Here is a 25542-nt window from a genome sequence, read left to right as displayed (position 1 = left end):
TAGACACTTGCATTCTGTATTCAAAGCACTGCACAGACATTTAAACACCTAATTGATATCCTTAGTCTTAATTGATCAGAACGTTCATTTAAAAGCTAAGCATGACCATAATGTAACCAGGGAAGAAGTGCTGTCTTTGAGATGTAAAACCAAAATCTTGGCCACTTTTGATCATGAAAAGTCCCTTTGAACTCCTTCCCCAAGAAAGGAAGCTAATCTTTGGTTCCTGGCCACATTCTCACTCGTGCGATTATGTTACACCTGCAGTTTCAATTACATGGAGAATTATTCTTTGCCTCTGGCTTAAACTGTTGCTGTGCGTTGTTAAATACCTGCCACTCCATTCTAGAGGTGAATGTTTCTCAAGCGTATCTGAAATGACCTCTGTTTATATAATTCATATATTAGCTTGATAAACTTGCAAAGCACTTGGGGATTTCGAGGGTACAGGATGTTCTGTCAGTGTGATTGCGATTGCCCACTCTCCAAGGTTTATGTTCACTCAGAGAAATGGAAGCAGGTGAGTGCACACTTAGGGCTGCTGCCCACGCAGTCTACCTGTGAATGATTTCCCCTGCAAGGCCAAGTGCCAGGAAGCTGTGTATCTCATTAGACTGTGCCATTGTTATTAATCAAAGCCAGTGCATACTACCTTGGTAGCGTTTTCTTTGTTATGGCTGATCACTAGCTGATTCTAGTTTTCTTCTTTCAGTACTGCTTGTCAGGCCATCCAACTTTGCCATGCAACGTACTCAAGTTCAAATCCACCACCATCATGTTAGACTGCGGACTGGATATGACTTCTGCTCTCAATTTCCTCCCGCTGCCGCTGGTTCAGAGGTACGGACTACAGCCTGTAAGCGTTTAGTCCTTGTGTCTCAGGCTGCAGTTGGAGTGCTTTGTTTGAAATGCTGTCTTGGCAGAGGGAGGGGGGAGAAGGATACAAATGAACAGCATCATCTGATATCATAAATATACTTTGTTCACTTAAAAATTCCCTTTATCAAAATAACGTCCTTTGGCTCAGTAGACGGAAGACGTTTTATGGATTTATTGATTGGTTTTTCCAGATAATTTATTCTAAGCTTCAGTAAAGTATTGCTGCATCTGCTCAGCACAAGTGAGGTCACATATCTGTCATCTTTCTGGCTTCTTCATGCGAGATGAGATGAATGGGTAACTGAGTGCAGGGAACCCAAAGTACTGTTTAACCACCTTCTCAGGCTGTTCTGCAGAGCCTGAATGAGTGAAAAGAAAATAACGCTTACACTTTTCAAATCTTTACATGAAGAGCGTTTTAATTGACCTCATCGGTTGAGGCAGGTAGAATTGGAGTGGTAGTGATGGTGTGTGACTTGTCTAGAGACCCGTAGTGAGCTGGTGGAGGAGCCAAGAGTAGAACCCACATGTCAACTCACTGAGTTTGTGCTCCGATCAGTAGACCTGTGGTTCTCAACCTTTTCAGAATCTGGGCACCCTTCCACAAGTGTCGTTGAATGTGGCGGCATCCCCCATTGAGAATCACTGTTGTACACAACAGTATCTCAGAGCTGCTCAGCTGGGTGATGGTGCTGCTGCCAGGTAAATCTGCTCCATGCATCTGCTGCAGAACCAGCCCAGGAGGGGCTGTGGCACATGCACATGTTTCTGCCTCAGTAGGGCTCCCCGATCAGCCTAAAGCAGACAGGAGAACAAGCTCATGCTCCAGCCCTTTCCAGTCCAATACTGCACAACACCTCCTGGAAACAGGCACTCAGGACAGTTCCACCTGCTTTAGGGTGCAAACTAAGAGCCCTAATAAAGCAGGTATGTGCCACACCCTGTGTGCAGAGCAGTTTTACCTGGCTGCTATAGCAGCAGTAAGAGCACCTCCTGCGTCACAGCACCATGGTTGCAAACCAGTGCAGCAGGCAGTGAAACTAGCCACTTAAGTAGGGTGGGTTTTGTTCATGCACAAGATTGAGCAGGTTACTAAAATGGTGGATTTGGAAAGCAATAGTACGTATCTCTATGGAAATATGGGAAAATCATGGTTTATGAAACAGTCGGCATGGATACCTAGCCTCTGTCCAAAATCTGATGGGCTCCCTACACGCTACATCAAGAAACAGCAGTAGATGCTAAAGTGATTTTGAAAATCTAACAATCCCAGATATTTTCAGAGCTACTGCTCATAAGTCTGCCCCAAGACGGAAGAGCACAGTAATTGGCAAAATTGTGTGATTGAGGAAGGTGGGGCTAGCGGTTGCTGTTATCGACACTCCTTGAGGACACGTTAACTACCTTTCCCCACAGCAGACACAGTGAATATGCAGTCGAATTGTAGGTCATAACCTAAAATCCCCAAGCAGCTCCAGTATATCTCAGAAAAACTGACTCAAACTCAATAGGGAAAGATATTAGATTTGACCCCTTCTGACATAACGGAAGCAACTAATTGGATCCAAATCTAATCAATTATGTCAGTAAAGTGATTGAACACCCCTTGCAGTAACAAATGTCCTGAGCATGTTGGTCTGGGGACAAAACCCATCTCTTCAGTGCTCTTTATGTAGGATGTGTTGCTGGAAGTTGTCAGTGAGATCTCATGGAAGAGCACAGCTGGATCTTAGGGATCCATATCTCTCTGTCTTGTGCTTACATGTTCCTAGTTAACTTAGCTGCGCTTCACAATTTTAAATCTAATTATTCCACTTCCAGGCCCCCATGTGTTAGGAAAGTGCCACTACTCTGCATTTCCCCGGTGGTAAAATGAGGCACAGAGGGGTCTGAGACTGCCTAAGGTCTCACAGAAAACTAGTGGCAGGACAGAAAGTTGAACCCATGTCCTAGGGCTAGTGTCTTAATCAATGGATAGATTTCCTCTCCTCTTGGTAGCACTTCCTCTTTCAGATAGCTGATACAGACCCACTTGAAGCCTCCTCTTTTAACTTAAATGAGCTGTGTCATGTTTGCTTAAAATTTTCCGTGACGGAAGCCCTGTTTTTCTTGGCTTATTGAGGGAGGCAACATTCTTGGATGTTCTGGTTCTTTGGCGAAGTCGATCACAAAGCTGCTTAGCCTGAGCTGCACAGACTCCCTTTCCTGTTCTTACCAACTTGTTCCATCACCATTCATACATAAAGCATGCATTTACCTTCCCCATACACTCATGCCAGCCTGTGGCCTTGGAAACAAGTGGATCACCTGAAATTTTCTCTCCTATAACAAAGTCAAATGAAAAGAGGTAAAATGAACGTGCATGTAACCTTTCCTGTCTAGCACAGTGTCACACTGGCTCACAATATTTATGCGATAGTTCTAGCTATTTTAGGTTAATCAATCACTGCATTACAATGTCAAAACTATGTCAGTGGGAACTGTGCTCCTTTTTGACTTCAAGGAAAAGAGTCTTTTTTTGCCCCGTCTCTCAATTCTACTTCCACCCAGGACCCAGTTACGAATTTTGCTGCTGTAGCTGTTTGCCTTGGAGTTGACTACACCAAATCTTCTTTCTCTTTCCTCATCTCGCTCATCTAAAAGTTTAGCACTTGCAGCATATTGCATGCACTTGTTCTTCCCTTGAACCCTGCCTTAGAGTTGGATTTTTTTTCCAATTCTTTCTCATTTTCTTAACATGAACTTCCTTGAGTCTCCAGCACACTGCAATCAAATTGTTTTTGTGATCCAGGAAAAGAGTTAATTTCACTCCATTTCATCCTGCCTGCCCATTTCCAACCTGACTGAGAATCATGCTCCTAGTTTTCAGAGAGGCATCAACTGCTTCAGTCCCTTGACTTTTCATCCCACTTGTCTGGTTTTGTATCTTGTCCTCAGTCTCCACCACCCCTCCTGTCTTAATTGCCCCTCTGTCTCCCATCCTTGTGATCTGCAATGCTAATGAGATGGATGCAGCCCTCTACACCCCTGTCCTTGAGCCATTCAGTCACTGCCTCTGCTCAGGTTTCTCATTTAGAGGCCTATTTAGCCTATATCTGACTACCTCTGCATGGAGGTGGGTGCAGAAAGTCTTCAAATCTTACCTGAGTCAACAGGGTTATAGGATCCAAGTCTCCCTCGGAATCTCTCTCAAACAAGTGGTGTCCACTGAATCACCTTAACTGCATGTTCTCTTTCTTTTTTCTGTGTTTATGTGAGCACCTTAAATCTGAGCAGACAGAGATTTACAGCTTAGTTGCAGGCCCTCAAAAGTCAAGTGTTGCATTTCAGTGGTGATACTTCACCGTAGTAACAGGGAGCATGGCAGCAATACCTACTGTAAATGCTTTATTGGGATGTCATCCTTGAGGGTTCTTTATTGATGTTAAAATACAAGATATCACGCCTACAATAGTAGCCAAATGATATAGTACAGATCTATGCAGAGTAACCTTGCCCTCTAGCACAAGTAGCTATATTGTTAGGCAATCCATGTGGGTCTTCTATATAACATCTATATATGAAGCCATGTTTTAGGTGGACATAAAGATCTTATGGTTCCCCAGTAACCTTGTTTTGCATTTACTCTTTCTCTGATTTAGTACATTAGTTGAGTTACCACTGGCTTCATTTCTGTGTATAGTTTAACAGTGGGATATTACAAAGTGCTTAGTGTTGCTCCTCCTTGCTCTTATTTTTATTGTTGACCTCAGTGGAGATGACAGTGCTGTATGCTTATTAGAAGTCTTACCATAAGTAACTCGGTTCAAAATCCTCACATATCCTTGCTTCTACTAGTTTTCTTACCAAACAGGTGCCGTAACTGTGAGTTGTAATCATCACGTCAATGAGCACTTAAACACCATGAAATTGTGTAACTCTTTTTATTGAGATTGTACATTCCTCGAGGCAAGGATTGTGTTCTGATTCTCCTACCACACCAAGTACAAAGTCTGAGCTTAACAAAAAAACAACGGGTTCATTTATTTTACAAATATATTTTTTTTTTCTTTGCAGTCCCAGGCTGTCCAAACTCCCTGGCTGGGTTTTAAAAGATGGAAACACTTTTCTGGACAAGGTAATATACTGATTGTAGAATATCCTTGCCATGCAAAAAAACACCTGACATGGATGGAGCTGCAGTACAGTAACAATATTTGTGTGCTGACTCGTTGCATATATTTCTGTGCATGCCATTAACATCAGAGACGTCCTTGGTGGAGCAGAATGTTTTGATACAAAATCTGAATAGTAGCTCTGAGGCGTTCAGTCTTCAGAGGTAGCTGGTTTTAAGAACCCTTTAAAAATGCCGAGGCAGTCAGCGTGACTTATTTGTGTTTTCTCTTATTGCACGGGGCTTCATCTCTAATAATACTTAGCGATTCCATAACGCTTTTCATTCAGAGATCTCAAAGTATTTCACTGACACTCGTGCCTCATAAATCACTTAGGTAAGTTAGCCCTGTTTTTTTTCAATGAGGATGACTGAGAAAGATGGAGTGATTTGTCCAAGGTCATACAGAAAGTCTGTGGTGGAGGGGGGACTGGATTCTTGGGGAGAAATCCTGGCTCTGCTGAAATCGATAGGAGTTTTGTCACTGAGTTTTATTGGACAAGATTCCTTTCATTCCAGTTTCACTTGAGAGGTGTGATCTTTCTGCCTCTCGCATTGTCTGCCATTGCAAAGTCTTTGTTGCCAGAATTTATCTGAGCATTCTGTTGAAGCATCCAGCTTGATCTCCCGCAGGAGAAATAACAGGCATAAAGCCTTGTGTAATGCCAATAAAATAGGCAGATGCAATTCATATATATGTAGTTATAGATGTTATTAAAGAAGCTACCATTTTAATCGCTTCTTTTTCTTTACATGACAGCCACAATATTGAAAGCTGTAATGGACACTTATGTGTGACTTAAGAATTGGGAAAGGTTGCTGCTCTGGTTCTTTTGGAGGTAGGGAAACAGAAATTCCCATATTGGAGGCCAGATTTTCCTTTGGTTGAAGATAACAATTGTACTTGCTCAACACCACAGTCAAGTGACTTCCCCAGAGTGGGTCAGTGGCAAAACTGGAAGAAGCCCAGTTCTCTTTACTCCCAGTCTGATGCCCTGAACTATGCTGCCTTTGAAAATAAATGCCAGTCTAAATGCCTGTCAGGACCAAGTCAGAGTACATCTCTTTTTTACTGTAGACTGTACGCAAAGACATGGTAGGCTACTGGTGTCTTTTTAGACAGTGTATCTGAATTTCTGTAGTCCCCTTGGTATTGTATGGATTCAGAAGGCTCTTTGAGCCAATACAGTGTCAGTTGAAATCATGTTATATTAATGTAAAGGCAGCAACTCCTACCCTAACACTGACCGCTGCAACGGCTTTGAATGACAGGTTCTTTGACTGATGGTGGAAAAGAAGGGGGCAAGGGTTAAGGAAGACATTTCATCATGTAAGGAGGACGTCTCTCGCATAGGTTTTGTAACTGCACAGCATAATGCTATCAAAGTCCATGAGAGATATTGAAATTCACCATGATCTAGCTTTAATCATTCTTAACTCCCTGGAGATGAGGTTAGGAGACTTCTGCCATTAGATGTAATTGCTCATTTGTTATTAGTTGGCAGGTGCACTGTAATTATTAAGAATTGGATTCAGTCTTTAATTCTGTCAGTCTAAGGCTGGCTGGGACCACTGTCTTTGGGACAGGAAACAAGTGTTTATAAGAACAGGTTGTGTGTGGCTGACTTACAACATGCAGGATGTTGGCTGGGATGAGATTTGAGACCCCTTTCATTTCCCTTAGATGCATAACTGCAAGTTTTGAGTTTTCTGTCCAAAGTCTGCAGTTGATGATGCAGTCTTGGAAAAAATCAAGATTGAAGGAAATGAAACCAAACAGGAGACATAACACAAAATTTAAACCAGGGAAAGATGCTGGGTTAAATGCTGACGTATAGTCTACAAGCCATATCTTGCTCTTATTATTGTCAGACTTTCATTGATTTAATTAGGATCAAGACTGGGCTCCAAATGATAAAATACCTTAAAAGACTTAAAAGTTGTTGAGCAGACTCTGCAGACAGAGATGGAAGAGGTCCTAATAGCAGGCCCTTCCATCTCCTGTTCTGCAGGGCTTGCTTTATTTCTAAAAACTGAATCACAAAACCAGAGCAGATAGATCTGCTCTCCAGAGCAAATGAACTTGTAATCGGTAAATCCTAGCTAGTACATCTCCAGCCTTAGCTGGAAACCCACGTTCTGATGGCACTGGAGAAAGATTCTTTTACTTCTCTTTGTAACTCAACCCTTTTCAAACTTGTTCTTTCTCAAACACGAGGTGGTCAGGAACACCTTCATGTTGTCTTATTTCGGTATTCAAAACCAGGTCCTAATCTCCTGGCAGGCAAACCCTCCATGCAGAAAAGGGGCATTTGATTTTGGAATAAGCTATTAAAGTAGCAAAATGTGGAATTTGCCTATGGTAAATGAAGGGATCTCCCAAAGATTTGAAGTGGTATAACTTTTGGTGTTGGAAAATGTCCTTGGGTTCATTTTATTTTTATATATATAAAAAATATCTCCCCTCCCACCACCCTCATCTCTTAATATCCTTTCTTATAGGAGCTAAAGGACTGTTCTGGCCATGTGTTTGTAGACTCCGTGCCTGAGTTTTGTTTGCCAGAGGTGAGTTTAATTGGAATGTCAATGCAAAATAATATTCCACTCTATCATAGTTGTGATTTCAGTTGGTAAATAATATCTCAGAGGTTGTTAAATTTTTTATTGTTTTTATGAAGACAATACTCTGGTATTTGTGCCAGTGAAAAAAGAATAGACACAGTTTTCCTAAACCACAGTTTTTCACAATTGAGATATTAATCCTTTCTGGAGCAAGATATCTCACAAGAGGATGCCAAGACACTTTCTGGAGCTGGATTGTCCCTTACTTGTGAGGCTTATAATTAACAGGATAAGACTATGATTGAGTCCCATAGGCACATGACGGGGTACATGTGCTGAGCTGTGAATAAAACCAAGAGAAGACACTTGTCTTAGACACTCACCTGATCTGCCTAACTGAACTCTTTTGGGTAACCTATAGTTTGATTAAGCCACATCCCTTTACTTCCTTCACTTGATCTCAGGGAGCCTCCCTGGACTGTGTCTTTCAGAGATGGATAAGATTGCTTCTGGGGTGGCTTTTTCAAGCTTTTTGACAGAGAGAGCCCTGGACTTCCAACAAGATGTTTCACTTGGAGTTCATCTTGGATTTTGGCGCTAATGTGCTGTGTCTAGTGCTTTCCTGAGATTTACTACTGGCACCTTCTACCTCTCATGGTCTTGATGGCTTAAAAGAAAATTGACAGGTACGGCGACATTGTTGATGAGCAGTTCCAAAACTGTTGGGGTGGTTACCTGCCTGCTATCCCTTAACCTCTACAGGATTGTGCCCCCATCTCAAAAAAAAACGTGTCTGGAGCTAGTCTGCATGCCAGCTGCTTTATAATAACTTTTGAGGGAAGTTGTTGCAGAAGGCTGTGGCTGGTTGATTCTTGGGTGGATACCTTGGATGGACATAAGTGTAGTTTCCAACCTCCCTTTTGAGTAGAGATCAGACTTGTCATGGTGGTGAATGATTCACTGCTGGTCTGAGATGTAGGCCTGCTAGCATTTCTAGTTACACTTCTCTACTGTAATGGATCATGCTTACATCTGCAGCTATAAATTCAGTGGTCAGTGAGTTATTGCTCTGAAGACTAAGTTAGTGTTGTTATTGATATTTCTGAGACTGGTACACCTGCTCCCCAGTGGTGTACACTCAAGAGTGTTCATGTCACATGCACCCTGCATTCTTCTTGTAGCTGCATATAAAACTTTGACTTTCTGGGACCCTTGGTTTTCAGTGCCCCTAAACACTGCATGAACTGGCTAGATTTGAGAACTCCCTGTTGAAACTCAGTCTTCCTTAAAAGGAAGGAGGTAACGGCTTGGTTTCCCAGGAGAGCATGCTTGTGGGGCATAGGATACAACACCCACTCCCCTTGGGAAATCTGAGTCTCTCTCCACAGGCAGGAAACATCTTTAAACCTTTCTGTTTCACAGGTATTTATAGTGCAGCTGCTGTTGCCTCAGTTAAAACTTTCTTCCCTTTTCCGCTTGTTTCCTTTTTTTCTTTTAGATTTATAAAGAAAGCAACCATGATCACCCAAACACCTGGGTTTTGAAACTGGTAGTGTAGATTCCCCATCCTTGTCTTTTATGTTGAATCTCCAAGCTGGATCCAGTACAAACCTGCCTCTCACAGCCCACACAGTTTTGTAAGATGTAGGTGCAGGGCTTGGGCTTCTCCAGCACAACACTAGGTTCTTGAAAAACAGCTTGTCAACAGAGGGTTAAAGTCACGGCTGATTGGAAGGAAACTGGCTGCTGACGAAACTTTCCTGTAGTATGATGGTACTTTTGCCCAGCAAGGTTACTCGATAAATAGGTCACCTGTTATGCGTCCTGTGGTGCTTCTGTCTCCCGACTGCCCTTCTTTGCCCCACCATGCTCTTGAGAATTGCTCATGGGCTGAAGGTATGTGCACAAAAAAGCACGTTGCAAGCTCAGAAATTGGCCACCAGATTTCATAGACATCAGGGCTGGAAGGGACCTCGGGAGATCATCGAGTCCAGCCCCCCGCCCGAAGGGCAGGAAGTCAGCTGGGGTCATAGCATCCAATTTACTCTTGAAGGTGTTCAATGTAGGTGCTTGAACCACCTCCGCTGGCAGGCTGTTCCAGACCTTGGGGGCTCAGACAGTAAAGAAATTCTTCCTTATGTCCAGCCTGAAACGGTCTTGCAGTAGTTTATGACCGTTTGACCTCATCATCCCTTGGGGCGCTCTGGTGAACAAACGTTCCCCCAGATCCTGGTGGTTATCCCTGATAAACTTATAGGTGGCCATCAGATCCCCCCTGAGCCTGTGCTTTTCCAGGCTAAAGAGCCCCATGGCTCTCAGCCTGTCGTCATAAGGTCTGTTTTCCTGACCTCTGATCATGCGCGTGGCTCTCCTCTGGGCTCCCTCAAGCTTCTCCACATCCTTTTTGAATTGTGGAACCCAAAACTGGACGCAGCACTCCAGCTGCGGCCTCACCAAGGCCGAGTACAAGGGGAGAATGACGTCCCGGGATTTGCTCGAGAAGCATCTATAGATGCAAGCCAGCGTTTTGGTCGCTTTACTAGCCGCAACATCGCATTGCAGGCTCATGTTCATCTTGTTATCAATGATGACCCCCAAGTCTCTTTCTTCTGTAGTGCTAGCCAGCGTAGCACTGCTGAGCCTATAAGGGTGCTGCAGGTTTTTCTCCCCAGGTGGAGAACCTTGCATTTTTCAGTGTGAAACACCATCAGGTCTCGTCTGCCCATTTGCTGCACCTGTCCAGGTCAGCCTGGATCACCCGCCTATCTTCTGGCGTGGATGCTTTGCCCCAAAGTTTGGTGTCATCGGCAAACTTGGCCAGTCCACTTCTGACTCCAGTGTCCACATCATTAATGAAGGTGTTGAACAGGATGGGTCCCAGGACAGAGCCTTGGGGGACCCCACTGGTTACAGGACACCATGATGAGTGACTGCCATCAATTACTAAGATCACTTGCAGTTAGGCTTCTGAAGAGATGAGCTACCTAATTTTTTTTTTTTTTTTTTTTTTTTTTGCCCTTTTTATTCAGATTGCAGGACTGAGTCTTGTAATCAGATAATCTGTGCTTGATGACTGCTGAATTCCATTAGCTGCTCTATAATAACTCAGTTAGAGGTTGTATATCTTGTAAATTTCTGGCTTGACACCATTTGTCTTACAGCATTACCCGTAAATAGTTCTAATTAAAATTCCTTTAACAACGTGTGAAATTTTCTCCTTTCCCTCTCTTGAACCATTATTTTTAACTGTCACATCAAAACAAATGGTATTCCACCTCTGTTTCTTGGTACCTAATGAAGAGACATAATCTCATGCTGTAGTTTTGTGATAGAAAATGTTGTAACTGATAAAGGTGTTAAGTAGTCAAATATTAAATATGGGAAATATAGAAGCATTGGAATTGCCACTCTGGATTCAGCCAGCATTTATCTTGTCTGCAGCCCTGCTTCCAACAGGGGCCTGTACAATATGCTTCAGAAAAAGATGCAAGGTACTCTGTACCTGACAGGTGTCAGCCTTCTGGTCCTGGGATGGAACATTTTCCAGTCTTTATGGATGGATATTAGTTATGTAACTAGAGTGAAATTATATGGGTAGTTATTGTGACAATAATTGCTTAATGGCTTGCTGAAAAAGCTAATTTCAAGGCTGTAAGAGACAGAGACAATGTCTAGCACAAACGAGAGGTGAAGGTAACTTGGTATCTTCTTTAAAAAAAAAAAAAAAAAAAAAAGGAAGATAAATAACCACAAATATTATGTCCCTCTTCATGGATAAATTGTTCACTGTATTAGGATAAAAAGTGCTTGGGTATTTAGAAAACATCCTTTCTTCAACTGCTCAAACTATGAAAATACTGCAAGTCACTTGTCCTTTCCCTGTTTCAGACTGAGTTGCTGGATCTGTCCACGGTAGATGTGATCTTGATCTCGAACTACCACTGTATGATGGCACTGCCTTATATCACGGAGTACACAGGCTTTACTGGAACGGTGTATGCTACTGAACCCACTGTCCAAATTGGCAGGTAAAAATTTAATATTAAAAATTTCTTTCTAGTAAAAATTTAATACCATCCAATCTTCCATCACTACTAAGGAAAAGGTGTAAAGGACAGTGCGAGTAGAGGAGTGATGTCTAATGCTGCCTAATAGCCTCTTAGGAACAGTTGAAAGCTAGCCAAGTCCTTATAGCTGAAAATGTATTAACTCAGTGTTTCCCAGATTGTAGAGCTGGCTGTCCTCAACATTTGTAGAAGGTGTGCTGTGTTGAACTCCGGGTGTTAATATAGCCAAAAAAGTATCACCTGAGCAGAGCTGTGGTTCAGTTGTGAAGTTCTAGTTCCAATATCATCGACCTGGGCCTTCAAAAATCATGATTCAAGCTCCCCCAAATCCTCAAGGCTTTGAAAACCAAACATTTAGAATTTTGTTTGCTTTGTGGATTTGAACCTTTGGGTTTCATATTTTCTAACATTAACATTTCTTAAATTTAAAAACTGATATTCTCACATAAGCTCCTGACTCCAGAAACAGAGGCTCTAAGACGGGGGTTTTCAACCTTTTTTGACCAGCGTACCCCTGGCAGCCAGCCAAGGAGCAGTGGGTGGGGGGTCGCAACAGCCAGTCAGGGAGCAGGGGTGGGATGGCAGCAGCTGCACACGGAGCAGCGGCGCAGGGTGGTGGATGGCGGCTGCTGCCAGCACATGCAAACCTCTCCCCAGCATCTGACCAGCCGGGCAGCACCTGTTCGGCTTGCAGAGGGGTGCTGCTGCCTCGCCATGCCCCAGCCCTCCTCCTGTTAGGTGGTGGTGCTTTGTCCCCGCCTGCCCACATATACCTCATGGGACCTTTCAAAATACCCCCAGGGGTATGCATACCCCTGGTTGGTAGCCCCTGCTCTAAGAGAGAAAGCAAATAAGAGACTTGAGGTGAAACTACAAGACTTGGCAGTGCTCTCAGAGGTTAATATTTGAGCCCACTCCTGCAGCCTGTACTTGCCAAAGTGGCCTTGCTGACTTCATTGGATCCATTCATGCAAGTAAAGGGGAAGGACTGGAACACTTTGTAATCTAAATAAACCTGGGATGATTTCCATTGCAGAACAGCTATTCTCTGGTAATAAATCACACTAGATTGTGGTACTTCAACTCCTATACCAGGGGGTAGGCATTCCCTGGCATAGCTGCCAGAGCATGGCATGCAGAGGCATTTTGCTTGGCATGCATACTTCAGGATGGGTGGCAGGGAAGAGACTGGGGCTGCATTGCCACAAAAGGATCAGGCCTCTTATGGCTCCTCTGCTGTCTGCCCCTGGCACACCAACATCTTGCAAGTTGTGGTTGTGGATGGTTTTTGGCACTTTGCCCAAAACGGTTCCCGACCTCTGCCCTGTGCACTGTACATGTTTTCAGGCAGAGACCTTTGTCTGTGATACACTAATGGTGCCTTTCCCACTATGCCAATAATATATCATCCTCTGGGTAAAAGAAAAGAAGAACAAGAAATAACATACATTGGCCCCCTCTTCACGTGTGCATGGCAGGAGGTAGGATCCCACATTAGATCTCATTGCACCTTATTGCCAGTGCAGGGGGAGCCCAATCCTGGGCTCCCCTTGCACTGGCAAGAAGCAAGATCCCATGGCTGGGAGCCCAACACACCCCAGTTGAGGGGTTCCCAGCTGTGGGGGTGACCCACACCCCATAGGGCAGGGCGGGGACCACTGGGAGACACTGCCAGGACCTGGCATCTGCAGCTGGGTATTGTTAGGACTTGCAGCACTGGCTGGGCAAGGTTCACACCTGTGGCTGGGAGATCCTGCTGCACATGCAAATTTAAAGCTCGATAAGAGCAACCAGCTATAAAGTTAGTGCCCCTTTTTGAGATCTCACTTCATAGCTGGCTGGAGTTTTTTATTGTGTGGTAAGTACTTTGCACATGTAACTTGTCTCAAGGTAACTGTGCAGTTAAATTAAGTTATTATCTAACATCTGTGATCCTTTGGCAAACATGGTAATACTAGGCCTAATTCAGGAGCTCATCTTGCAGTAGCAGAACAAAAATTTGGTAATGTCCATTGTCACATCACTTTCTGGGATGAAGTTCTGGTAAAGCTTTGTAGCACAATTTAAGACTCAGGCTATGTGAGTCTGGAATTGGGTAGAAGAGTTGCTGTGATGCCTTTCAGGGAAGAAGGGCTGTCTACAAATGGACCCTCAGTATATTTGTATGTTGTCTCTAGGAAGTAACTCTCTTCATAACAAAATTGCCTTGCGCATAATTTGGTAGGATATTTGTTTAATGCTAATAAGAGATCCTTTACAGACTTCTTATGGAAGAGCTGGTGAACTCCATTGAACGTGTGCCGAAGGCTCAATCTGCCTCTTTATGGAAGAATAAGGAAGTACAGAGGTAAGGAACCCTAACCCAAAACAGTGAGACATTTACTGTAAAACTCCTGTGGATTTCAGGAGTTTGCTTTTCTGACTAGGTGTTGCATTTTTAAATCTAAGTCATTTAAGCCCATAACACAACCAGGAAAAGGTGCATAACCCAGACATGGATATAATAATTTGCATATATTGTCTCTCTTTTGATCCCTCACATATTGGCGTTTCTTCCAGTCAACCATCCAAACTAATTTTGTAGAGATGAAACATGAAGGGCCGACTCTGGTATCTAACTAGCAAAACTCCACTTGGGTGGTTTAACAATGGATGACTTTTGTTAAAAATTGATTTTTGTATTTAAATATCTTTCTTTTTAAAAGCAAAATTATTTGAGAACTATATTACGGCTTTAACCTAGGAGGATTTATTAAAATCAATTTAATAGGCCAGCAATACGTGTTTGAGACTTTAAAGAAAGGCAAGACACTGAACTAGCTGGAGTCTCTGGTTGCTGAGCATGTGGAACTATAGTTCACTAAGTACTGGTTTTAATGTCAGCAACCTATTTTGCAGCTGTAGATGGAATATTGTCTTTGTTTCAGTTTATTCCACTAATTCACATCAATGACCAGCTCTTTCAAAGTTGAGAAACTGAGTGGGAGCTGAAAAACCAGGAAAGCTTGGGTGGTGTTTTTCCTCTTCTGATCTACAAGTAAAAACCTCAGTGTGAGAGACTGAGATCTGCTAGTTCTAACATCTTGAAAGGCACAGCAAATGGCAGCAGCTAGGTCAGTTCACTAATTGCATTAAACCACAAAAGTTTTATTTGTATCAGCTTTAAATGTGGAATATATTTGGATAAGGACCAAGTTGCAGTCAGTATATTCAAGAGTAGTTTTAACTGCTGAAAATAATTTGAAAACATGGCTTCCTCATTTTTAATTCAAGTCTAAATGCAGGCTGACATGAGTCAGAATTAAAAATAATCTTCTTGTAAATAAGAAACGTGTTACCCTTTTCTAATATAAAATAAAAAATTAAGACTATGAACTAATAACCATTTAAGCAATGGTGCAGATAGGCTGTATCTTTGCAGTAAACCACATACCAAACTGAAGAAATGAATGAGAACTGACTTTTCTTCAGGAAAAATGCCAGAAGTCCAAATACAAAACCAAACTAAAATTCAAATGGTTTCCTGGTTGTTGAACTAACTTTTTCAAATCCTTCTACCCTGAACCCTGCTAACTTGACCTGGAGACACTCCTCACTTCTGCTAGCAAGAGTGAAAGGAGACTCGATCTGTGGTTCATGCATCTTTGGTGCACATCCCTCTACTATCTAGGCCAATGGTTCTCTACCTTTTTAGCCTCAAGTACCCCCTCCATAACATTTCTAAAGTCCATGGCACCTCAAGTTGAAAATCACCCAGATGGATGTAAACTCAGAAGACATATGGGGAGGGGACCTTCAGGCTAGAAAAGTTAAGAATTGGTGATCTAGCTGGTGTCCCTTGAAGGTGGTGGGGGCAGGCCCTTGCCCTGCTTTGCCCTGTTTTTACCCTCCCAGCCATGAGGTCTTTACCTTGGAGGGCAAGAGCAGTCCCCGTTGTTGAGGCTGCTCCTGCAGAGGCTCACACACCAGTGGGCATGTGAGGAGTGGAGGGGATGAGCTGGGCTGCAAAAAGTGGGGTTGCCTGGGAGCAGGGAAGGGTAGGAGGAGGCAGCAGCAATGGCAGCAGTCCCCAGAGGTGCAGCCGCAGACACCGCTGGAGTAGCTGGGGCAGGCAAAGGGTGCTGGCTGGGGGAGGAGAGCGTTTCCCTCCTCGCACGGAAGGATCTCGTGGCACGCTTCTGTTGCACTCGTGGTACACTAGTGTGCTGTGGCTTTTGCTTTGAGACTCGCTGATCTAGGCACTGTGTGCACAATTAAAAGTAGTATCATTTCTGTCCAAAAGCTCATGGAATTCCAAAAGCCCGCAGTTTCCTCCTGGAGACAGTCAGGCATGGCCCTACCAGTCAACCGCAGATACTGGCATGAACGCTGATGAGAGGGTGGGACAGAAGGCAGAGGCCATCCCTGCGGCAGATAGGAATAATGCCACATTGAACTGGCCTGTGATCTTGTATACAACAAGGAGGTTCAGTGCAATGAGTTGTAGTGAGGAGTTTTAGCTAGCTGATAAGATGCTACTGATTCATGCAATCTCCATAGTGATACTTTCCACTGAATCCTTTGTCATGTCCAAATACCTATGGGGACAAGGGAAATGGAGGCTGGGCTTGTAATAAGCTATTCCAGCAATATACAAGTGTAATTAGTAAACTTCTATTACTGATTAGGCCTGTGCGAAGCGGCTAGCATTTACTTCACATTCGGCCAGTTCGGGGGACAGTGATTTGATACGGTGATTTGAATCGGTCCTGATTCGATCCGGCTGGATCTGATTTGGCTGCTGCCAAATCTCTGAATCAGCCAGACCCATCCCCTGCCCACTCTCCCAGCCCGGCAGTGGCTGCCCTGTTTGCCCGAGCTCCTGGCACTTGGGAAAACAAAAGCCCCGACTCACCGGGTGCTGCCAGGTAGGGAGGGGGGCAATCCCCACTGCCCCAGGCTGCACGGGGGGCTCTGCACAAGCCCCTCGCTCCCCCAGCCCCCACATGGGTGTCCTGCCCAGGCCGGCTCCTGCTTTTTAAGAAAAGAAACAAACGAACCCCCCCCCAGACTTGCAGCTCCTGCTGGCAGGGGGCCGCTCCCTGTTGCCCCTCATTGCCCCACACCACACTGGGGGCTCTGCATGAGCCCCCCGAAGCCCCGAGGCTGCTGCAGGAGCAGTAAGTCCAGGGGCTTTTCTTGGTTTGGTTTTTGGGTTTTTTGTTTGGTTGGGCGGTTTTTTGGTTTTTTTTTCTTAAAGGACCAGAGCTGACCCGGGTGGAGCACCTGTGGGGTGGCTGGGGGAGTGAGGTGGGGTCGGAGGGCTCATGGCAGAGCTCCCCACGCAGCATGGGGCAGTGAGAGGCAGCGAGGATCTCCCCTCTGCCCGGCAGCACCCGGTGAGCACCGGGGCTTTTCTTTAAAGTGCCGGGAGGTGGGGCAGGCAGGGGCAGCCATGGAGGTGGCTGGGGGACTGGACGGGTGGGGGTGTCAAGGGGACTGGCAGAGGTCGGGGGGTGCCAGGGGGGCTGGCAGGGGTCCCCCCATGGTCCCCTCCCCCAGCCCACCTCCTCCGCTCTCTGCTTATTGGCTCCGAGTCCAGCTGCAGCTCCTTGCTGCAGCCACCAGGGACTGCCCGAATCATCAAAGCTCTCTGTATCTTTTCCAAAGATTCGGGGAGCTTTGAATCAATTCAGACCTTTAAATTGGTCCCCTGATTCGAGCCGGCCACCAAATCAGGCCGAATCTCCTCCAAATCGAATCTCCACCCGAAGCTTCGCACAGCTCTATTACTGATGTGTTTTAGGATGCTGCTGCTATATTTAACCTGCACCTTGTGACTAATATAAGCAGGTGTCGTCTGCTAGTTAAAGGAAAGGCTTAGAGCACCAGTTCTCTGTTCTAGTCCCAGTTTTGCCACTCTATGATGTTGTAACATTGGGCAAGCCACTTAACCTTTCCCTGCCTCTGTAAAAGGGAGATAACTACTGTATAGGAGTGTTGTGGGGCTTAATTAACGTTTGCAAAGTGCTTTGAGATTTCAGGTGACAAGTGCCGTATAAGTGTAAATGAAACTGATTATTATAACAAACATCCACTAGTCTACAAATTAATACCTGATTAATAATGCACTTGGGGTTAGACTGGCGTCAGTTATTCAGAAAGGATCCTATCCTTGTTGAATTTCAAAATTCAAAAATACTTGACTGGTGCTGGAACAGAATACTTATTTCTGTCGAGTCTAACTTTAAATTTTCAAGCTGATCAATCACAATTTTTACTTTATAGCTCAGCTAGTTTTACCCTGAGTAGTTGGTATAAAACACAAAGTATTATCATCTCCATTAGATAAAGCATCGACACATTTTAAATGCAAATACTGTATAAAATATAAGTTCATTAGAGTGGCTTACATTTTTCCCATTACCAGAGTGAGTCTGAACTAATTATTTATCAAGTTTTATTACCTATAGATTTTATTCTAACTGAACGGGCTCTTGGAGGGTCCCTAAGAACTCAGCTAGGATCTCTGTTATACAGGATTTAGTAAATCCTGGTGGATGTGCAAGATGCCTGTTTTCCATTGTAGGTATTACTAGAAGGCAGGCACAATTTGTTTGTGCTAGTCCTTGTGACTAGATATCACTGAAGAGAAGAACACAGCAGGATTCAGAAAAATAACACAACCTTTTTCATGTGATGAAAGCATCTTATTTCTAAATTTACATTTGGGGAGCAAAGAAAAACATTTCCTGAAAGGGAGGTTGTTCTGTGATTCTCCACTTAATGATGTCCTGCATCTTTTTTCTAAAGTATTTGGAACTGACTGTTTTTCAGAGACAAAATGGACCACTGTTCTGGGAGCAGGACAGGTTAAACAGGAGTCGTAGTGCTTTGCACCAAAGGTGATTTAAATATCACATCTGGTAAATATACCAGGTGACATTCCCAAGGCTACACAGGGGCAAAGTTAGGCATCAGAACTGGGGGGCACATTTCAGGATTTATTTTTAAGTTCTCTGTGCAGATCACTTGACCACGCTACCCCACTTGACCATCACCTTAATCTCCTCTGGGTTTAAGCCAACTGCCCTTGCTTCTAGCCAAATATGTCTAGCAAGTAAGATGAACCTACTAGGCTGACCATAAAAAAGACCCGGATCTGAAAACCATCAGCATATGAATAGAGCTTTAGCTCAAACCCTTCAAAATATCCTATGCAAGTTGAAAAAGGGGAACTGGTGAGAACTGTATGAAGTCCTGGTAGGATGACTTCTGAAGAGCAGATGCCCATCACCAACTTATATACTGCTCCTTAGCACGCAGGCAAGAAGTGGTCTTAATCCATTTTTCTTAAGTTATGGAAGAGTTTGCTGACCTAGCAGATAAAAACAGTAAATTAAAAGTTCTTTAAACAAATTGATCAAAGAAACTTGACCAATTTCCATAAATCATGGGAAATTGCTTTGAATTAGCCTTTGATTTAGCGTTGGTTTAATATACCAAAAAAAACCCCATTTTTCTTGTGCTTTTGGCAGCTCTGCTGCATCCTGCCTTAGTGCATGTTGCTAAGAAAGATTTATTTCCTAGAAGTTGGCCATCCCTCTTTCAGACTGTGACATTACAGTTCACTTCTTTCCTCAACAAGGCTACCCAGCTAACCTGCAAAAACATAGGATGTGCATGAAAAAGAATGGGTACTGGTTTTGGTTTGGGTTTTTTGATTCAAAACACCCATAGTGCTTTCAGGCAATGATCTCAGAGTGCTTTGAGACAAGGCTACAAACAGACAAACAAGATGCAGTGAGTTAAGAAGACAGGGAGTTTCCATGTATCAGTTGCCCCATGGTAAGTGTCTGTGTGCCTGCTTTTACTGAGCAATAAGTAGAAGCTAAATTTCTTACCCCTAGAGAACAGCTCTGACTTCCTTTTATAGTTGACCTCGGTTCCCTTCATGCTTCAGGAAATAGTGGGGGGAAAAGTTGCCCTTTTTTATTGAAGACCGAGGCACCTCAGATTATTTTTTCACTTTTGCAGAATCGAGGCACAGTTATGGTGGAGCATCCGACATGCCATAAGTCCTTGCCCTCTTTTAACTTACTTTAATGTGTACATGTGTCCTAACCCAATTTAATTATCCTTGCACGTTCCCTCTGGAGGTAAGTATTGACCCTCTTTTGCAACAGAGAGTCAGATGCCCACGGTCACGTAAAGACATTGTAAGGAAGCTGAGAATGGAGTGAGGGTTGCTGAAATTCTGGATCTTCTGCCTTAATTGCACGTCCATGCTTCTTTGTACTCAGACTCCTGCCTTCAAAGATGGCTTGTTTACAGGGGAATCCACAACGTTGTCATCGCTGCCAAATTCTACTACACCTTCAGCTATAAGACTGCAGCATATCAGCAGTTCAGATCTGCCACTGACTCTAATCTGCGGTGACAGTGTTGCTGCTGGTGATGCAACTCACCTTTCACTGTTTCCTTGAACAGGAAGGAGTTGGAGGCTATCAGTAGAGAAGGCTGGAGGTGGTTTCTGGGACAAGGAGGCAGCGACAGATGGGATTTTACTCCAAGCTACAGTCCTTATCCTACCCTGCTTCTCACTGGCTAGGAAACCATGCATCTCTACCTTCCCCCCATCCTAGGGAAAATGGCCAGGCTCTGAAATGTGGTTAAACATCAGAGAGTTAATCAGTCAGTGCATAAAAAGCTAAAAACACAGCGAAGGCAAATAGGGAGCCCAACAAGCAATCCTGAAAATGCCTTGATCTGGTTTCTGCAGACTGCTGCCTGCCCCTCTGAAGGATGCAGTGGAGGTATCTACCTGGAGGAGATGCTACACTATGCCCGAGGTGAACTCTGCGCTCAGCAAGATCCAGCTGGTGGGGTATTCTCAGAAAATTGTGAGTAGTGACACAGCCACCATCATAACCCCGATGGAAATGCCTTTGTTTGTCCCCTACTCTCTGCACCCAGGCCACTTAAAACCTAGGGAGATGTACTGAATTATTATGTCCTTTGCTGTCCCTAACTGTACCCCTTCTTGGCCAGCCCATTATGCTGCTAGAGATCAGCAAGGCAGCTCTGCCTCTGTGGTTGCCGTTTTGCACAGTGATTTGGGGATTGTGTGAGTCTTTTCCATGGGGCAGTCTATCTGCATGCTCTGCTCTGAGGGTCCTGAACTAGCATTTGCTGTGTCACAAGCTAGTGCAGGCCCTTAAAGTGAATTAAACTAAAAAATTCTGCAGTCTGCCTTTTTAGAAAGAAGCATCTCTGGAGGCAGCCACCAAAGTGTTCAAGTATTCTGGTTCATGTTATACAGTTTCCATCCCCTTTTGCACCTTGAGCACAAAGTTGAACTACTGGGATTCAGATTTTGCTCATAGCCCTGTATGACCATTGCATAGCATAGAGGGTTTACAGTTTAGTTGGGAGATGTCAGTGGACTTTGGCCCTCCTGTTTACTCTTGGAGTCAGCAAATACCCAGTCAGTCATTTACAGTATCCATTTTACATCCCTGTGTTTATGCAAATTCCACACACCTGGGGACTGTGAGCTCTTGGGTTTGGGATGGTGTCTCATTTTGGGATACATCTAGTACACATTGGAATAGTTGAGAGAGCCTGAACATGCCACAAATCCGTTCTCAGAGGTTGCAGCTAGAGGGTACGGAGGCACACTGGTCAGGTGGCCATAGTAGCTTATTCTCCCTCCTTAAACTCAAAGGTTTCTGCCTTGTGTCACACTTCACAGCATAAAGCCAAACACATATGCTTCATGTAACAAGTGGGAAGGGAACAGCTCAATAAAGGAATGCTGCCCAGCAGTTCACGCTCAGAATTTAGGCTGTTTTACAGGCAAAAAAAAAAAAAAAAAAAAGACTGTTCCAACACCATCTGTGGATAAGAGTTTGAATAGAAATAGCATTGGTGGGAGGGTGGGTTTGTCTCTAAATTTAAACCTTCCTCCTGCAGAATGTGGAGCCCAAAGATAGCTGCCTTCTGCTAAAATTTGGGGCGGGGGGGAGATTAACAGCAACCGATCTAGTTTTTCAAAGGACAGAAAGCACCATTTGAAATGGTGAAAAGATGTTTTTGTAATCATCTAGTTGTCAGTGCCACTGGAGGTGATGGTCAGAACAAGAGCTTGTGTCTGTTCTCTTCTGAAGTCTGTTTCTTCCCACCCCAGGAGCTGTTTGGCGCTGTGCAGGTCACTCCTCTCAGCTCTGGCTATGCACTTGGAAGCTCCAACTGGATTATACAGTCGCATTATGAAAAGGTTTCCTATGTTTCGGGATCCTCCCTACTTACAACACACCCACAGGTACTAACTCCCTATTGAATTTTGGGAGGTGAATTGTAATGCTCAAGAAAGAAAGGGCGCTTCGCTGGGTGGTGCTGTGCAGTGGATAGGAGTTCCCCATCTAAGTTGGTGACTGACTTCCTGGTATGCATTGAGCAACAACTGCTACTGTTAAAGTGGACCAGCATCCATTTGGTGGTGGCGAGACAGTCCTCCTCTTTGTTTACCAGAGACTAAATTTTTAGCCTGATTTCCTGTTGTAAAAGTCTCCTGCCATAACTTAAAAAGCCAAATTAATCTCATTATTAACCTGTTAAACAATACAGCATTAAAAAAAAAAATCCCTGTGTTTCACTAAATTGGCTGTAAAGATGGTTCAGAGGCTGCTTCTTTATCACTTCTAAAATATCTTCCCTTGGAAGGAATGATGACTAACTGGCTGCCAACATCTCCACCCTTCTCTGCTAAGGGCAAAGTCTTTATAGTGCTGCAGATGTAATTTCCAGTAAATTAATTCTCTTAAGATCCATAAATTTTTAGAGGAAAGAATGGCTAGAAGTTTTCAACGCTATAAGTGACAACTTATGAAGCATATAATGGTTAAGAGCAATATTAACAGGACATATTTAAAAATAATAATAGTAAAAGAAAAAAGTTAGGCTCATGATCACTAGGTAACTATCTCCTAACTGTCTGCAAAATGTCCCCATTTTTGAATACATGCATTTTAAAAGCTTGCTCTCAGCAGCTGACCAACTACCGTAGATAAACTTTCATACCCTTTTTATAAAGCAACTATATTTATGGAGTATTACGTACTGGAGTGTGTAACTCTATTCTTTATATCCTAAGCCATCACACAGTTTTGGGTTATGATCCTTCATGACTTTAAAGGGAAATGCCATTGATCACTAGCAATACTTTGAATGGGACACTGCAAGGAGAAAGTCTGTATGCGGTATGGCAGAGGTCAGCAATCTGTGGCTCACAGATTGGATAGAGCCAGTCTATCCAGCTTGCAAAGCTGGGGCTTCAATAGTGGGGAGAAGCAACGGTGGCCAGGTTGGAAGTGATCAAGCTGGGTAATTTTGGCCTGCCCTTCTTGACCCCTGGTATATGTGTAATTCAGTCTGGTTTCCTGTTTTCTCTCAAGGAAAGCCAGATGTGGGTTCAGCCCTGTGCTGCTACAAGCCCCATTTATTAGGATATAATTGTCCATGTGTCATCTTTGTCCAAAGGTGACATTTTGTTTTTTGGAAACAATGAGGAAAATCCCTTGAAATTCCATGGACACCGTCACTTAGCAGTGGGGGAGAGGCAAAAAAATATATAGGTTTCTTACTGTAGAGGTTTGTCACGCTTCTGTTCACATACAAACTTCAGAAATGGAAACCTGGAATATGCGTTCCAGTTACTGTGGAGCATGCCCAGGACTTGAATAATTGGCTGGCAGTTAACAAATATCAGGAATGTTTTGGAAGTTGCACCCTGAACGCGTGTAAAAACTTCCTGGCATGGGAGAGCTTGTGCAACGAGAGCTGCTCTTTGCAGCTTAACTAGCACTAAGCCACCACTAGCCAGCCCTGAATCCTTCCACCAAGTCTTACATCTCCCATGGCCAAATGGGGTTGAATGTAGGGTTTTTCGGCCCAGTGGAAGATCAGGGTAGGTTGGTGCAGGTGTTTGCTGGGGATTGCTTCCAAGCATAAAGCCGGAGAGTGTCCACTGAAAATATAACAAGGGAAAGATGAGATTAGCATCGCAGCCAGTGGGATATGGGAGTCAGTCTCTTGGTAATGAATAAGTTTAGGAGGCCTTGTAAACAGAAACAGGTAGCTTATATTTGAAGTATGGAAGAGAGAGAAGTCAAAGGGAAAAGTAGAGAGTGGGGTATCAGGCACACACGGATGAGCTAGGAAAATGGTCTTGCCATAGTATTCACATGAGTGGGGCAATATTGCACTTGTTGAGGTCAGAGAAATGGGTATGTAGTAGTCAAGACTTCAGGTGCTGAACGTGTGGACAACCCTGGCACTTTCTAAAAGCTTGTGTTGTAGACTGACCAAAACAGTGGCAATGTTTAAACATAGCCTGGAAGTTAGATCCTTGAGAGGTCTGAGTCAAAGGCACTAAGGTTATGGGCCGGTGTGACAGGCAGCACGGTCTCGTCAGGTGCTGCGAGAAGAGCCTTTGGGACTGTGGTGAGAGCTCTGTGTAGTACCTATCTTGAGTCTCTGGCGGCTAAGCATCCACAAAGAGGTTTTGGAAGGAGAAGCAGAGATATTAGTTTGTCCACAAAGAGACCAGTCTGTTGATGGTGGTTGGATTTGTGTTTCTGAATGAGATGATTCAGATGGAAGATGCATATGTGAATTTGTTGCTTCTTTGAATCCCGGAGATCATCCCCAAAGCTGTCTGACTAATCTCCTTGGCAGAGAGTGAGGTCTAAGCCAGTCTCTGGTCTGTCGTCTCTTCCTGGGAAAGAAGCTCCAGCAGTTCTTGTTGTTTTTAAATATTTCTGGTAACCCCCAAAAACCCCAGTCATAGGAATTGTAGGAAAGTAGGGATCTCAAGGTCATCTAGTCCAGCCTCCTCGTCAAACACAGCCTTGTCCTAAAATCTTACAGTTTAGAGACAGGTGAAGAGTAGGGGGCAAAACATGAGCAAAGAGCTGACACAACTTCTCCTAGCTGACTTAGTAGAGTAATGATTCACTGTCTCCAAAAACTGCATAAACCAAGTGTCAGGTTAAAGAATGAGTATTTCCTAGATGCACTCATGGCATTGAAATGCAATGTGTATCAACCCTTAAACCTGGGCCTCCATGTGTGTTTTGCCTTAAATTGGAAATAAATACAGAAAATTATATACAATGGTGTGATACTAGATTTAAGCTTTTGGCATTAAGAAGTCAGGAAAGCAATGTCAGGAGTATTGCTGCACATCCTACATACTCTGTGGTATTTAGTTAGCAGGGGAAACTTTTTTTTTCCTATTTCAACTGTATTTTCTATTTTAGTGTTTCTTGCTGTAAATGTGTACCACAAATATACAGGATGTGCAACATAGCCACATTTAACAGTGCTGCAAGGGTCTTAACTCTTTCATTTCCAAATTTTAATGATGCAGCCTTAACATTGCTTCTTTTTTATGTTGCTTTGCTCTGTTAAACTTACTCACCTATTCTGCTGCTGCCATTATCATCCATGCTATACACGCTGGACCTCCTTCCCATTGTGTCAAGTGTTTATCTGTTCCTGGCTGTAGTTCCTCTAGTTGATAAAGCATAGCTGTCATTCCTCTACCTTGTTCCTGAGATCTTCATTTAGTACTGGGTACCTGCTTCATCAGATACCAGCATAAAGTGCCTTCCAGCATGTAGTTCCCAACATCAACATTTGCCCCTGACTCATCCAGCTGCCTACGTCCAGTCTCATGGATTCAGACGCAGGAAGTTGTGAGAGGGGACAAGCAGAGATGCTGGAGAGCTTTGGAAAATGGACAATAATTGTTGTGGGGGAAATGGGCCAAAGGGCTCAAACTTAACTTGGGGGCTGGGGAAGGAATTGCAATTCCTGTTAGGAGCAGAACAGGTGCTG

At 43.9% G+C, this 25542-nt stretch overlaps 1 protein-coding gene across 1 annotated transcript in view; it reads left to right on the top strand.

Annotated features, from left to right (window-relative positions):
- Positions 1-25542, top strand: part of INTS9 (integrator complex subunit 9) — an 80740-nt gene that overhangs the window by 6050 nt on the left and 49148 nt on the right. Inside the window, exons 2-8 of the mRNA XM_090025919.1 lie at positions 713-840; positions 4936-4996; positions 7535-7597; positions 11483-11622; positions 13922-14008; positions 20423-20543; positions 21830-21964. Of these exons, the coding sequence (XP_089882045.1) occupies positions 713-840; positions 4936-4996; positions 7535-7597; positions 11483-11622; positions 13922-14008; positions 20423-20543; positions 21830-21964 (735 nt within the window). The remainder of the gene's footprint in view (positions 1-712; positions 841-4935; positions 4997-7534; positions 7598-11482; positions 11623-13921; positions 14009-20422; positions 20544-21829; positions 21965-25542) is intronic.

The sequence above is a fragment of the Crocodylus siamensis genome, chromosome 1, assembly GCF_052110815.1.
Source record: "Crocodylus siamensis isolate JL-2025a chromosome 1, ASM5211081v1, whole genome shotgun sequence".
Taxonomy (NCBI): Eukaryota; Metazoa; Chordata; order Crocodylia; family Crocodylidae; genus Crocodylus; species Crocodylus siamensis.
This window is presented reverse-complemented; position numbering and strand designations above follow the sequence as displayed.